At 42.1% G+C, this 16,762-nt stretch overlaps 1 protein-coding gene across 2 annotated transcripts; it reads left to right on the top strand.

Moving 5' to 3' along the window:
- Positions 1–929: 929 nt before the first annotated feature.
- GPR160 (G protein-coupled receptor 160) lies at positions 930–11,506 on the top strand. 2 transcript variants are annotated; one of them, XM_075132121.1, is made up of 5 exons: positions 930–1,166; positions 7,855–7,905; positions 8,408–8,575; positions 9,385–9,496; positions 10,140–11,506. In XM_075132121.1, exon 5 carries the CDS (start codon positions 10,194–10,196, stop codon positions 11,199–11,201), a length of 1,008 nt encoding a protein of 335 aa, XP_074988222.1. In that variant the 5' UTR covers positions 930–1,166; positions 7,855–7,905; positions 8,408–8,575; positions 9,385–9,496; positions 10,140–10,193; the 3' UTR covers positions 11,202–11,506. The 2 variants fall into 2 exon arrangements, with proteins under 2 accessions (XP_074988222.1, XP_048721313.1); XM_048865356.2 differs by lacking the exon at positions 8,408–8,575.
- The last annotated feature ends 5,256 nt before the right edge of the window (positions 11,507–16,762 follow it).

Here is a 16,762-nt window from a genome sequence, read left to right as displayed (position 1 = left end):
GCCTCTGACAGGCTGCCTAGAGCCTTCTACAACCCACTGGTGGGTTAGGACCAACCATTTGGGAAACACTGCCCTAGACCATGGGTAGGAGCACTTGGCTCCCATCTCCCACTCAGGGAGCACAAGCACAGTCCCCAGTCACTAACTTCAATCTACCCAATAATCCTTCCATCAGGTTCCCTTCACAATCTTCTCCTCCCCACCCCAGTAGCTCGGACAATGGCTTAGGGTCTCCCACAAAAGACTGCACCTACAGTGAACACCTGTGCTTATTGCCACTGCTCCAATGGCCCTGGCTGGTCGGCAGAGAGAGGGGTCACCTCTACAAGGGGAGTTAAGCTCTAGAAGAGGCTTCCACGGGAGGTTGTGGAATCGCCATCGCTGGAGTTTTGAAGAGCAGGCTGGAGGAAACCCCTGGCGCACGGTTGGCGGAGGTTTAGCTGATTCTGTGGATGACCTCTCCAGGTCCCGGCCAGTCCTACGGGTCTCAGAAACAGGACAGCCCAAACCTCCCTGTTCCCAAAGAACCCCGTGCCCTATGCTCTGACCTTTGGCGCTCGCTGGGCCCTTCTCTGCTCCGGGGCCCTGTAGACGCGCACAACACTGTGAGAAAGTTGGGGGCCTGTTTTCCCACCATGGGGCCCTGGACTGAGGAGGGGAGAAACTAAGCAAATTATCTTTCCAGTCTGGACTCCCGCTCGCTGGGGAACGGCGTGTGCTGGGGCCCCATCGCCGCCCGCGGGTGCAGGGGGCGTGCGGGGCCAGCCACCCCCCCGGGGAGCGGCAGAGGGGCCCCGCGGGGCGGCTGCCCCCTGTCCTCTGCGGACACAACCGGCTCTGCGGTCCCGCCCAGCGCCGGCGGCGCCAGGCAGGGCGGCGGTGTGTGAGCGGCTCCGCCCCAGCAGTCCCCTCCCTGTGAGCGGCTACGCCTCTGCCAGGCCCGTCTCGCTTCCCAGGGCGGAGCCCGGCGGGAGCCCGCCAGCCGCAGCTGCCCCCCAGGGAGGCCGGGGGGAGCAACACGGAGCCCCCCGCGTAGCCAGAGCTGCACGGCGCAGCGCCGCCTGGGGAGCTGTGTGAAGCTGCCCCGTCCGGGGCTGGGGGGGCAGGAGCGCAGCAAGCCACTTCCCCCGGGCTGCCAGGCGAGGAGGCAGCGTCTGCAGCTGCAGGTGGGTTTGGCTCCTCCGAGCTCAGCGAGAGGGGCTTCCCCCTCATCGCCAAACCGCCCGCCCCAGCCTTGGCAGCCCGTCTGCCTTCCCTGCCCCAGCCGGTTGCGGGAGAGACCCCCCCACCCCTCGCTCCGACACCTCTCTTCACCCACTGGGGGAGATGCCCCCCCCAACTCACCTGCTGTGCCCAGACTTCAGGTTATCCACTCTGAGAGGACCCCTATCCCCCCCCCCCAACCCAACTCACCCAGCATGAGATGCTCCCTCCCCCCAGGTCCCAGTACACCCACTGTGAGAGATTCCCTTTCCTCTCTGCCCCCAGAAATTCTACTCTCCAGCTGCAAGAGATGTCCCCCTACCTCTGCCATAGACCTCAACTCACCCTCTGTGGGAGATGCCCCCTACCCTTCTTGCCGCCTAGACTTCAAACTCACGTGGCTGTGGCAGATGCCCCCCTCCACCTCTGTTCCCAGCCCTCAGCTCACCCACTATGAGGGAGGACCCCTACCCCTCCATGCACCTCTGTCCCAGCCCTCAGCTCACCTGCTATGGGGGATGCCCCCCTACCTACCACTTCCCCTCCAGATCCCACTTTCCCACTGTGGGAGATGTCCCCTCCACCCACCTCAACTCACTCCTTGTGGGAGATGCCCACTGTCTCTTCTCCCTACAAACACACTCACCTGCAACTTTCCTCTCTGTGAGCAAAGAGGAAGGAGTGCTCTCTGATCACCCTGGGCTTGGAGAAAGCAGGAGTGTGTCTGTCAGCCCCCAGCTGAGAGGATGGGCACAGGAGGGTGCAGCCTGGCGAGGAGAAGCATTGTGGGGTAGCAGGAGGGAAAACAGTGACACCAGGCAGAGAACAAACCCCCACCCAACACTGAGGCTTGTGGTGCTTCTGGGAACTGAAAGTTCAAGTTTAAGTCAGATATGAAGCTGACTATCTGTGAGAGCAGGATGCCACCACCCTGGAGTTAGGGAACTTCAGAGCATAAACTCTGACCCCTGACCATTAAAGTAATATGGGATTATCAAGAAACACAGTATGTGGGGTAGCCCAGTGGTATAAAGTCTCACAAAATAATGTTTCCTATTCTCAGATCTGAGCTCCAGATTTTGGTCCAGTTTACTTATATAGCATGATAATAGATATATTGTCCCCTCTGTAACCTGTTTGGGTTTCAGAACTCAGTTATGCTGAAGACAGACAAATCCTCCACATTCCAGTCTGGGCTTCTTTCTTACAATGCTGGTTATTCGCTCTGGAAAAATTTCTTTCCTAGAATTGCAGATCCTTTGCCCCTCTTCATTATCCTCTGGCTGCACTTTCAGACACAGTCCATTTGTTTTGTTGTTTAAAGGGCACCTGGCTTTAAAATCACAGATAGAAAAATTTGTTTACCCATTTTATTTATAATACTCTAGATTATTAAAAGCAATTTTATAAATATTTATTTTTTACCATTTCAGCTTAGACATGAAAATAGACTTGTCATTTCATCTACTGGTTCTAGGCTAGATCAAGGATGTCTGAGTGCCCAACTTGGCAGCAGAAAGTTTACAAAGTTTTAATTTAGTATTATGACTTTTTATGCATTAGGACTTATGCATTAGGACTTAAAATATGTAATCTTCTTTGGTGGCACACACTTCAAGGGACTATTTGTTAATAAATTTAAAATTAAACATTTCTAGTGTCAGATTTTGAAAAAGATTCCTTTTACAAAACCTAAAGTTTGGTTGGTACTGGCTACAACATAGCTTAATTTATGTAGTGTAGAAAGGAACTGTTTCCCCACAACTGGCCTAAAACCTTGCTAAGTCATATTTGATAGCCAGGTTTGATTCACACTATGAATTATAACAGTGCTGTAACCTTGTCACCTTAGTTCTATTTGTAGTGTAGATGGGGCCTCAGAGCGTTAAGGTAAGATGACAAGCCAAGCTCCTTGCCTTTGGGCTAAATTGAGAGAGGCCCAGACACATACAGAGACAAGGAAACTCACTATTGTTTCTAACTTCCATCCAATCTTTTTCTTTTGATGCTGATTCCTACCCCCACTCCTCCAAATGTGGCTGCATCTTTCCTAGTAAACTAAGATCTAATTCATCACCAGTACAGCTCCACCAGTGATGGTGTAGCCATGCGTGAAAACGCCTCAAGTCCTGTTGACTCTACAGTTTCTGCTATTGCAGAATTACAGCTACAAAGCTTGCTTGTGTAGAGGCAGCCCTGAAGTCTCTGTCTCTACAGTATAGATGCAATACAAATTTTGTTTTGTACTTGTGCATCTATGCTGGACCACACTTTACAGATAGAGGGTAATTCCATCATCTGTGATTTCTAAGAGAAGGAATGTCAGAGCAGAATATGCAATGGAACTCCTGGGTTTTCCTCCCAGTTTTAATGTTGATTTTCTTCTGTGGCCAGTCACGTACCTATGGGTTGGTTAGTTCACCCATTGTTTCTTCCCTAAACACTTCTCTCTGACCCATTGCTCTCACCACAAGACCAAGAAAAAGAAAAGATGAAGTCTTCCTACTCAGTGCAACCCACTTCCCTTGTGTCTAATATATCTTAACTGCCACCAAAACAAAGTTGTTTTTTATAATACAGTCAGGTTTGTTTTAAAGTGTTTGGAAAACAAAATGTTATGACTTCATGAATTGAGTTTCACCTACAGTGAACCTTTTAGGCCTTTTGAAAATAGTGGTTTATAATAGAAATGCTTACACAACTTAACTACTAGCTGGATAGTTGAAAAGGACAGCAACAACATTTGGGGCAGGGGCTATCAGCAAAAGTTCTCTCTCTTTGAATAAAGGACTCTGGTATTATTGTTCAGGAGTTAATACTACTAACCCCTTTGATGCTGATTGTTCAGCAGGTGGGAGAATTGACGTATGCAGAATAGTATAAATTATTTTTCATCCATTCATAAGTGCTTTAATTTATATTGTATAATGTTTGCTGCTCTTTCCCTACACACACACACCCAAAATTGCTCCTGCCCAACTTGTGCACATGCAACAGCCAGTACACAATTATAGAGGGAACTCTTGCATGATGTGCACTTTTGAAAATGTGAGCCATGTTGAACAGAGTAAATTGAGTTAAAGCCAAAAGCAAAAGGAGTTGTACAGTGAAAGATGCTATGAGATGAGATTAGAAAAGAGGTGGAAAAGTTCATGAGCTGGAATTATAGATCTATTTCAGATACCATGAACTGCAGTAGAAAAATCTCTTGCAACAAGAGCGGCCAAACAGGAAGAAACTGGTACTCAAAGACCAGGGGAAATAGGAAGGGGAATTCAAAAGACAGACTGGGGCAGAACCATAATTCTAGAATCAAGAGCAATATGTTGCACCTGTGGTTCAAAACTGCTGAGCACCTGAAGTTCCCAGTGACTTCAGTGAGATTTATGGGTAATAAATAGGGCTGTCAATTAATCGCAGTTAACGCAAAACAAATTAAGTAGATTAAAAATAATTGTGGTTAATTGCAATTAATTATAACGATAGTTATAATGTTAACAATAGAATACCAATTTATTTATGATAAATTTATGATAAATATTTTGATATTTTTCTACATTTTCAAATATATTGATTTCAATTACAACACAGAATACAAAGTACAGTATTCACTTTATAGTATTTTTATTACAAATATTTGCGCAGTACAAACCAAAAGAAATAGTATTTTTCAGTACACCTCATACAAGTACAGTAGTGCAGTCTCTTTATCATGAAAGTTCAACTTACAATGTAGAATTTTTTTTCTCATAAATGCACTCAAAAACAAAACAATGTAGAACTTTAGAGCCTACAAGTCCACTCAGTCCTACTTCTAATTGCTAAGACAAATAAGTTTGTTTACATTTATGGGAGATAATGCTGCCCGCTTCTTATTTACAACGTCTCTTGAAAGTGAGAATAGATGTTCGCAAGGCACTGTTGTAGCCAGTGGTGCAAGGTATTTATGTGCCAGATATGCTAAACCAGGGGTGGCCAACCTGAGCCTGAGAAGGAGCCAGAATTTACCAATGTACATTGCCAAAGAGCCACAGTAATATGTAAGCAGCCTCCCATCAGCTCCTCTCCCTCCCTCTCTGGCTCCCAGTGCCTCCCACCTACCAGCAGCTCCACCGATCAGCACCTCCCCCTCTCTCCCTCCCTCCCGATCAGCTGTTTCCTGGTGTGCAGGAGGCTGGGGAGGAGGGGGAGGAGCGAGGGCATGGCAGGCTCAGGGGAGGGGGCGGAGTGGGGGAAGAGCCTGTGGCAGAGCCAGGGGTTGAGCAGTGAGCATCCCCTGGCACACTGGAAAGTTGGAGCCTTTAGCTCCAGCCCCGGAGTCAGTGCTTATACAAGGAGCTGCATATTAACTTCTGAAGAGCCACACGTTGGCCATCCCTGTGCTAAACATTCACATGCCTCATCATGCTTCGACTTGTATATTGCGAATATTTGTAATAAAACATAATCTAAAGTGAGCACTGTACACTTTGTATTCTGTGTTTTAATTTAAAGCAATACATTTGACTGTAGAAAAATATTTATAATACATTTAAATTGGTATTCTATTGTTTAACAGTGCAATTAAAACTGTAATTAATTGTGATTTTTTAAAAATCTTGTGATTAATTGCAATTATTTTTTTTAAATCATTTGACAGCCCTAGTAATACAGTTATACTTAGGTGCCAAAGCATGGCTTTAGAGCATAACTTTAAGCACTCATCATTGAAAATTTTGATATGAAGGCTAAATTTTTCAATAGAGCCAGCCCTTCTCCTAATTTTGTGTGTGCAATTCTGAAAACACTATCACTTGTATGCACCAATGACTAAATTTGCACACAACATTTAAGGTGCAAGTGATTGTGCAAACAAAATTAGGAGCCATTTGTTAGGCGTGGACCTTTATTTGCCTCCTTATTTAGCAGCTTTTCCGTTCACCTTTAAAGTATTTTCATTGCTGTTTGATTAAAGGTGGAAAGATCTGTCCAAGTGTAACCAGGTTAAATGTGTCCCAAACTTGACAATATGCTTTCAAATGTACAATTATTTAAAAAATATAGTATAACTGTGTGTATAGTTTTCAGAGTAACAGCCGTGTTAGTCTGTATTCGCAAAAAGAAAAGGAGTACTTGTGGCACCTTAGAGACTAACCAATTTATTTGAGCATGAGCTTTCGTGAGCTACAGCTCACTTCATCGGATGCATACCGTGGAAACTGCAGAAGACATTATATACACACACAGACCATGACACAATACCTCCTCCCACCCCACTGTCTTGCTGGTAATAGCTTATCTAAAGTGATCATCAAGTTGGGCCATTTCCAGCACAAATCCAGGTTTTCTCACCCTCCGCCCCCCCCACCCCCCCACACAAACTCACTCTCCTGCTGGTAATAGCCCATCCAAAGTGACCACTCTCTTCACAATGTGTATGATAATCAAGGTGGGCCATTTCCTGCATAAATCCAGGTTCTCTCACTCCCTCACCCCCCTCCAAAAACCACACAGAGAACCTGGATTTATGCAGGAAATGGCCCACCTTGATTATCATACACATTGTGAAGAGAGTGGTCACTTTGGATGGGCTATTACCAGCAGGAGAGTGAGTTTGTGTGTGTGGGGGGGGGGGGGGGCGGAGGGTGAGAAAACCTGGATTTGTGCTGGAAATGGCCCAACTTGATGATCACTTTAGATAAGCTATTACCAGCAAGACAGTGGGGTGGGAGGAGGTATTGTTTCATGGTCTGTGTGTGTATATAATGTCTTCTGCAGTTTCCACGGTATGCATCCGATGAAGTGAGCTGTAGCTCACGAAAGCTCATGCTCAAATAAATTGGTTAGTCTCTAAGGTGCCACAAGTACTCCTTTTCTTTGTGTGTATAGTATATAGAAAGCCTTAGGGCCACCTTCTAACCTGAGGTATATATCCGCTAGCTGTCATTAAAGTGGGAGACAGTAAAATTTAAGCTCCAGATAACCCTGTCTTCTCTTCCCATTGAGAGTAGTACTTAAATTACACCTAGTTCACAAATATTCTCTATTTATGCAAAATGGTAACAAAATATGGATGGAGATTTAAATACAAATAAATCAGTTATAAAAGAGAATGAAAGAATAATTCTTTCTTTATTTACCTTAATGATCAGGGCTTGAGTTCTGGGCTTTCCCCCTGCAACAGTTGATCACACCACCCTAACACAGAGTGTATGCTGGCAGCTCTCTTTCACCTGAGGCAGGTGAAAAGACTGACAGACAGATCAGTGTTGTAAGAGGAACACAAAACCCTGCCTAAAGTCTTGGCAGGTAAAAAGCTTTTCAGCTCCCCTGGAAAAAAAATTGTTGTTGGACAATAAATTTTTTTAACTTGTTAAAAATAGAATGCTGAAAGCAGAAGTTGGTCTGTAGAAGCTGAAAAAAATTGAGAACTGAAGCAGAAGCCCTTGAGGGGGGAATTGGGATAAGGAAGAAGAAAGGCAAAGTGTAGGGAAGAGGAATGAAAATGTTTAATGAAAATGCCTAGATCTGATATATGAATTTATATTAAGATGATTATAAGTGTTATATTCATAGTATAATAGAGACAGCAAAGATTTTTTTATTTCTGGAAAAATGCAAACTGATCATTCTTACTGAATGAAAAGACAACTTATGTTCTCTCTCTCATAGGGCTGCTATGGACCATGCTTTCAAGAAACAGGAGGCTCTTTAATAATGATGGTAAAGTATTTAAAAAGCCTATTGCAGTTTAGTAATTCAGGATTAAGTTATAAAACTGCATATCACAGTAACTGAAAACATGACAAATTAATGGGATCCTACATAGAATGGAGAATGGGATTGGATTAGTTACAATAGGGAGAATATAAAACAAAACAATCTTGGGAAAGTGGTATTTGATTATTGTGGAAAAGCTGAGAAAGATATGTTTAAAGATGAGTTTAACTATGGAAGTGGTAATATACAAGTTCTCTAAGGAAATAGAACCACTGTTATTAAAGGCCAAATCCTACTTACCTTACTCAAGTGAGTATTATTGAAGCCAATTCAACTAAAGGGCCCAATTCAAAATTAATTGAAATCAGTGGGAGTTTAATTGGAACCTCACTTGGTGAATATGGCAAACAGGATTCGGCATATGCCCACCATCGCTGCCTCAGTTTTTTAACACAGGAAGATGCCCACTTTCAAAATAGCCACAGCCTCCCATTGTTCTCCACAGGAGTGAAACCAAGCTTCCCTCAGAGTGATGGTGGACCCGGACACCCTTGAAGACAGTTGGTGGCTTTAGTCTCTTAGTGAACAAAAGGAGGAGATGGCTGCCATTTTGAAAGAGGGCAGTTCATTGTAGAATTCTCTATAGTGGAATATTACATTATCTCTCATAAATGTAAACAAACTTATTTGTCTTAGCAATTAGCTGAACTAGAAGTAGGACTGAGTGGACTTGTAGGCTCTAAAGTTTTACATTGTTTTGTTTTTGAGTGCATTTCTGAAGAAGAAACTTATGAAGAATAATGGCAAAAAAGTTACCATTCTCCCCAAAATTCTTCAAATGTAGCTGATGCACAAAATTTGAGTTTTAATTATTTGAAATGTCTTACTCTGTTCTGAAACCATTAGACACAAAAAGTCTTGACACCCAATGCTAATATTTTATGGACCCACTTTTGATTACTTAATGGATTTAGTTGTAAATTCTCAGAAAATTAATTCTATATTCAAAGTACTGTAATTTAGGGAAGGATTCTCTTCTCTTGCTCTATTCTTCATATGTAACAAAGTAGTAGAACACTGGCTGAAAGTGAAAAACTTAACTCCACCTTAACTACAACTGGTACTTCCATACTACACATGCCTCTGTGCATAAGGGCCTAAGAGTGCTCTAGACTTGGGCTGCTGCAATCTGCAAGGCTTCCTCAGCAGATCAGGAGGAGCTACTCCTGGGGAAACTGTGGCTTAAAGTACCCCACACCCAATTTTCTGCAAGAGGCAGGCAGAGGAGAAAGAAAACAAGCAGACATCACCCACAGGGTTGTAGTGGCTTCTTTGTAGAAGATTGGATGAGGAGAGAAAGCCACTTTAAAAAAAAATGAAAGTGATAGTTATTAGTTTTGTGGGATTAGGAAACAGATTTAAAAAATTATATTAGGTGGCAATCTAATTCATTTACTCTTATTCACTTCTTTAAACACACAGATAAGAACAGTTGATCTTACCACATCCTGGTTCTCTAGGAAAAATGGAGGAAAGCAAAATGACTTCTTCAAGAGGACAGCATAAGCATGAGGATGTTACCATGCCGATGCAGGTGAAGCAGCCATCCCAGGCTCACTTTGTATAGAAATGAACATATGCAAACAAGTTATAAAAATAAACCCATAAAAATCTGAATGGAAAACAAAAAGTGAAATCACTCAGTAAAAAATAAAATCTAAATCTAAATTATTTAAGATGACAGATCTTTTAATTTACAAAACTAAGAACATTATAGAAGATAAAGGAACTTGCTGTCAATAAAATGGTGTTTCATATAAGCTTTATACACAATCAAAGACTTGTGAAAATTTAAGTAGGAGTTTTATAACTGCTCGACTGACAACAAAGTTATGATTGTATGCAGTGTTGTTATAGCCATGTCGGTCCCAGGAAATTAGAGAGACAAAGTGGGTCAGGTAATATCTTTTTTTGGATGAGTTTCTATTGGTGAGAGAGACAAGCTTTTGAGATTACACAGAGCTCTTCTTCAGGTATGGGAAATGTACTCAAGAGTGGCACAACTAAATACAAAGTGGAACAGATTGTTTCGCATAAGTGGATAACACATTTCAAGGGACCATTGAAAGTGAAGTGGCTCGTTAACATCCCTTCCAGTGGGGAAGTTATGATTGGCAGGAGAGTTACAACAGTAATCAGTTAATATACTTTAAGACTGTCATTAATTCTCTTTTCAGGTATGAACCATTGTGTCCTGTAAGATTTATTTTGCTGGCTCTTATCCTTGAAGAATGGCTGCCATGTCTTGTGAAAATTGTTCCTTTCAATACTACAGCCAACTCAATCAACCTCTTGAAGCTAGCTGTATGCTGCTCCTGATTATGCTTGGAAAAGTGTCCCTCAATCTCTTCATGTTGGGAGTTAGAAGACGGGATGTAAAACAAAGTTTTATGGGATATTTCTGTATTTCACTGGCAGTCCTTGACTTCACACTTCTGGTGAATATAGCTTTCATCTTGTATTTTGAGGACTTTGCACTTTGGGGTATGAGATTTACCAAGTACCACATTTGTCTATTCACTCAGATAATTTCCTTTACGTATGGTGTCTTGCATTACCCAGTTTGTCTTGTGTCTGTTCTAGATTATTACATGACTATAGCTCAAACCCCTAAACCTGCTAGCATAGGTCAAAGGCTATTTTATATACTTGCTGTGGTTTTTATATGGATTTCAGTCCTCTTTTATATTCTGAAAGTTCCAGCTGTCTCTGCAGAATTAGAAATACAGAACCACTTTTTTACATGCCCTTTCTATATCAGTGTTCAGAGCTACTGGCTATCATTAGCCATCGTGTTTGTCATATGTGTGGCTTTTGTGATTTGTTGGTCAGAAGTTATAACTATGGTGCGGTCTGTCAGGATTATTTCCTTTACAAGTGAGACTGTTTTAATCTTTTCATACGCATCTGACTGCAATTGTACAGTCTGTAAAAAGCAGCTTTTGACAAGACTCCTCATCTGCTTTCTTGGTACTTGGGCACCTTTTGTTTTCCTTCAGATGATCATCTTGTTGCTCGGTGCTCAGATTCCAGCCTACATGGAGATGAATGTCCCCTGGCTATACTTCATAAACAGCTTTCTAATCGCAACAGCATTCTGGTTTAGGTGTCATGACATTCGATTGACAGAGGGGACGTGGTCTGCAGATCCATTTGTCAGCTGGAAATTCTGCTTCATCCCATTTAACAATCAAAATACAGAGCAAGCTGAAAAGTCAGGCACAGTAATCATCTGTTAATGAACTGCTGTGTGAAAAGAATGCAAGTAAGTGCTGTGCATCTGAGGTGTCGGACAGTGCTATTTTGGGTCCTCTGTGAACACGTGTAAATGGATTATATAAGGAAATTCCTCAAACTATAATCTGAAGAAAAATTCACAAAATGCTCCAATATATAATGGAATATTGCACTACAATGTGGAATACTGCACTGTTTTCCAAGCTAGACTTCAAACAAAAATGGGTGCTTAATGCACAAAATATTTTAATGGAATTGTGTTATATTTTCAAATATAGTTGAAAAATCTGGGTAAATAAAACTGCCTGATTTTAACATTAAATGCTAATAAACAAAGTTGAGATTGTTTAAAATAAAGCAGGTCTGATGCATGAACTTCCATATTAAAAAAAAGAGAGAGATAGAGAGAGAGGAATAAAATCTTTAGCTAAACTTGAGACTTCTACAGCTGTGGATAGGGTGACCAGATAGCAACTGTGAAAAAATGGGACGGGGGTGGGGGGTAAATAGGCACCTATATAAGAAAAAGTCCCAAAAAATGGGACTGTCCCTATAAAAATGGGACATCTGGTCACCCTAACTATGGACTAGTATTATTTATTGTCAAACGTTTTAGCTTTAACTACCTCCTTTATAACTGATCAGTTCTAAAAAAGTTTAACTATTTCCTATTTAAAATGGAAGTTTCCCTCTTTGCTTAAGGAAAGAGAAACTGTCTAAAAGGAATGGATGTAACTTTTACTACCTTCTCCCCTCAAAAAGTAAATATCATGTAAACTATGTTTAAAACTGTCCACAAAAAAAGGAAAGGTGGGTGAGGTAATATCTTTTACTGGACCAGCTTCTGTTGGTGAGAGACAAGCTTTTGACCCACACAGACCTGAAGAAGAGTGTCTCAAATCTTGTCTCTCTCACCAACAGAAGATGGTCCAATAAAGTATATTACCTCGCTCACCTTGTCTCTCTAATATCTGGGACTGACACGGCTACAACTACACTGCATACACAAAAAAAAGAAAGACCAATAAGATGCACAATTACCAGGGTGACATTAAGTGTGACAGTTTAAACTTTTTGTAAGCACTAAATGTAACTTAGACATTCATAACATACAATTTGTACTGTAGAAGCAAGTGTTATTTATTTGTTACTTCATTGCGGTCTTTACATTCTATATTTAGCGTTACACTAACTTTACCAGTAACATCAGAATGCAGTGGCTTTCCTTAGTGTACAAATAAATGTAAAATTTTACTTTAATGTCAAAGGTTATCTTGTTTTCCATACAGTTATTTGGTACAAATAAATTAAACTGCTGATAGTATCAAAAATGTGAAAGAATGACTTATCAAAATGTACAGAGTAGGTGTGAAAGATCTGCAGCTGTATGTAAATCTGTAGAAAGAATCAGTGGATAAAATATGAGCTTTAGCAGAAAAAAATATTTTTCTGCATATTGTGTTGCTTCAGAAATTAGGTGCCAGTGAGAAAAGATAAAATGGAATATCTTCACAGAACATTAATAAACACAAAATAGTGGTCATTGGATAAAACAAATGATTCACCACTATATTAAAGTAGTGCTTAATGATACCAATGCTGATTGTTCCAGGCACTGTGCAAACACATAGTAGGCACTATGAAGAACATAGTCCAAATAGACTTCATGGACAAAGGAAGAAAGAGAGAAGTGAGTTGGTTACAGTGACACAGTAGACCAATGGCATAGCAGATCCTTAGCTAATGTAAATAGTTAGAGCTCTGTAATTTACATTGGCTGAGGATCTGGCCTCTGGTGTCTTGGCTCCCAGTCTAGTGCTCAACCCACTGGATGTCACTGCTTCTTTGTACTCATGAGTAGAGTTGACATAGGAACTTTATTCTGCCTGTCCTTTACATGCACACTATGTATGTATGTATGGGATGCTGTTCTGGGAAGGAGGAGTGCTGGGAAAAGATGGGGTCCATCTAAGAAGGGGAAGAGCATCTTTGCATGGAGATTCACCAATCTAGTGAGAAGGGATGGTAAATTTCTATAGAGTCATATGAGCAACAGGATGGCATTAAGTGAAGGAATCTGCTCTACATCTTAGATGTATATACACAAATGCAAGGAGTATGGGGAACAAACAGGAAGACCTGGAAGTTTTAGTGCATAAGCTAAATTATGACTTACTTGGCATCACACATTGGTGGGATACATCTCATGAGGGGAATGTTGGTAAACAGGGGTATAGCTTGATCAGGAAGGTCAGGCAGGATAAAAAGGAAGGAGGTGTTGCATTATACATCCCAGAGAGTAGTTATCGTTCCCACAGAGTAGTTATCAGTGGTTCACAGTCATGCTGGAAGGGCATAATGAATGGGGTCCTGCAGGGATCAGTTCTGGTTCTGTCCAATATCTTCATCAATGTTTTAGATAATGGCATAGAGAGTACACTTATAAAGTTTGCAGACGATACCAAGCTGGGAGGGGTGGAAAGTGCTTTGGAAGATAGGATTAAAATTCAAAATGATCCGGACAAACTGGAGAAATGGTCTGAAGTAAATAGGATGAAATTCAATAAGGACAAATGCAAAGTACTCCACTTAGGACGGAACAATCAGTTGCACACATAAAAAATTGGAAATGACTGGCTAGGAAGGAGTACTGCGGAAAGGGATCTGGGGATCATAGTGGATCACAAGCTAAATATGAGTCAACGGTGTAACTCTGTTGCAAAAAAAGCAAACATCATTCTGGGATGCATTAGCAACAGTATTGTAAGCAAGACACGAGAAGTAATTCTTCCACTCTACTCCGCGCTGATTAGGCCTCAACTGGAGTATTGTGCCCACTTCTGGGCACCACATTTCAGGAAAGATGTGGACAAATTGGAGAAAGTCCAGAGAAGAGCAACAAAATCTATTAAAGGTCTAGAAAACATGACCTAGGAGGGAAGATTGAAAAAGTTGAGTTTGTTTAGTCTGGAGAAGAGAAGACAGAGGGGACATGATAACAGTTTTCAAGTACATAAAAGGATGTGTGACAGGGCAAGGCCAGATGGCTACAAAAGTAGTGGGAGATAGATATATTAGCTCCAGGCTAAACATATCCCTAGTACCAGGATAAGTTAAATTAAGACACCTGGGGCCAATTAAGAGCTTTCCACAAGGCAGGGAGGAAGCTAGGTTGATTGGGACACCTGAAGCCAATCAGGGGCTGGCTGAAACTAGTTAAAAGCCTCCCAGTTAGTCAGGTGGGTGTGCATGTCAGGAGCTGTGGGAGGAAGTTGTGCTGTTGGAGAGACTGAGCAGTACACACCATATCAGGTATAAGGAAGGAGGCCCTGAGGTAAGGGTGAAGTGGAGCTTGAGGAAGTGGGGGCTTCTGTGGGGGAAATACCAGGGAATTGTATGTGTCATGTTTCTAAAAGGTCAGCTACCATAGTGGATACTATTAGGGTCCCTGGGCTGGAACCCAGAGTAGAGGGCAGGCCTGGGTTCCCACCCCCACTTTTGTCCCCCTGATTAATCACTGAGACTGGGAGACAACAGAGACTGTGCAAGGGAGGATAGCTTCTCTTCACCTCCCTTGCTGGCTTATGATGAAAATGGTTCCGTAAACTGACCCTTGTCCCTAGAGAGAGAAGGGTTATGTGGAGGGTCACAGTGAGCCTCTGAGGCTAGCAAAATCTGCCAGGAAACATGGAATCCATGGAGGCAAGAACAGAGCTTTGTCACAGATGTTACAAGGAGGAGGGAGAAAAATTATTATTCTTAACCTCTGAGGATAGAACAAGAAGCAATGGGCTCAAGTTGCAGCAAGGGTGGTTTAGGTTGGACATTCGGAAAAACTTACTGTCAGAGTGGATAAGCATTAGAATAAATTGCCTACGGAGATGGTTGAATCCCCATCAGTGGGGATTTTTAAGAGTAGGTTGGACAAACACCTGTCAGGGATGTCTACATAATACTTGGTCCTGCCTTGAGTGCAGGGGATTGGACTAGATGACCTCTTGAGGTCCTTTCCAGGTCTATGATTCTATGAAAACACAGAATTCCCAATAAGTTATTGGAATGTATTGGGGATAACTTTTTGTTTCAGAAACTGGAGGAAGTAACATGGGGGATAGCCATTTTAGAATTGATTCTGACCCACAGGGAAGAATTAGTTGCAAATCTGAAGGTCGAGGATATTTTGGGTGGAAGTGATCATAAAATGATAGATTTAATGATCCTAAGGAAAGGAGGGAGTGAGAGCGGCAGCATAAGGACAAAGGACTTCAAAAAACACTTTGTAAAACTCAAACTGGTAGGTATGATCCCATGTGAAAAAAATCTAAGGGGCAAAGGAGTTCAGGAAAGCTGGCAGTTTCTGAAGGAGACAGTATTCGACATGACTGCAAACTATCCTGATGTGAAGGAAAAACAAGGGAGAATAGTAAGAGGCCAATATGGCTCCATCAGGAGCTCTTTAATGACAAGAAAATCAAAAAGGATCCTACAAAAAGTGGAAACAGAAAATTGCTAAGGAGTAGTGTAAAAGAATAGGACAAGCAGGAAGGGACAAAACCAGAAAGACTAAGGCTCAAAATGAGTTACACCTAGCAAGGGATATAAAAGGCAATAAGAAGAGGTTCTTTAAATGCATTCAGGTCAACAGAAAGATGAAGGAAAGTATAGGTCCTCTATTTTGCAGAGAAGGAGAGTTAATAGCTGATGACATCAAGAAGGATGAGATGGTTAAATGCTCATTTTGCTTCAGTTTTCACTAAAAAGGTAAATGATGACCATATAGTCATATATATAATATTAACAGCAAGGGGGAAGGAATGCAAGCTAAAATAGGGAAATAACATGTTAAATTATATTGCGGTAAGTAAGATGTATTCAAGTTGCCAGGGCCTGAAGAAATTCATCCTGCGGTACTAATTGAAGCCATCTTGGAACTGTTAGCAATTATCCCTGAGAATGCATGGGCAATGGATGAGTGCCCTTCTTCAGTCTCCTGGGACAACATGGTACCTCTCCTTAGAAAGGTGAGCAAGAGGACAAGGGGAACTATAGATCAGTCAACCTAACTTCAATACATGGGGAAAATACTGGGACAAATTTTTAAACAATCAATTTGTAAGTAAGTACCTAGAGGATACCAGCGTTATGAAGAATAGGCAGCATGGATTTGTCAAGAATAAATCATGCCAAACCAACCTAATTTCCTTCTTTGACAGGGTTACTGGACTAGTAGATGGCAGGGAACAATAATTGTGACAACTTGATATTAGTAAGGCTTTTGACGACAGTCCCACATTACATTCTTGTAAGTTAGGGAGGGAAATGTGGTCTACATGATACTACTATAAGGTGGGTTAAAAGACTACAAAGAATAGTTATCAGTGTTCACTGCCAAACTGGGAGGGTGACCCATGGGGGTCAGTACTAGGTCCAGTACTAGTCAATCCGAGACGATCTGCAAATGCTGATAGTCGGGGTGCAGAGTGAGGGCAGCTGGCTTCAGCAGTGTTACTGAAAATGCTCAGTACAACCCACGTAGCAAATCTGTGGGGGCATGTGATCCAGC

The sequence above is a fragment of the Caretta caretta genome, chromosome 9 (genome assembly GCF_965140235.1).
Source record: "Caretta caretta isolate rCarCar2 chromosome 9, rCarCar1.hap1, whole genome shotgun sequence".
Taxonomy (NCBI): Eukaryota; Metazoa; Chordata; order Testudines; family Cheloniidae; genus Caretta; species Caretta caretta.
This window is presented reverse-complemented; position numbering and strand designations above follow the sequence as displayed.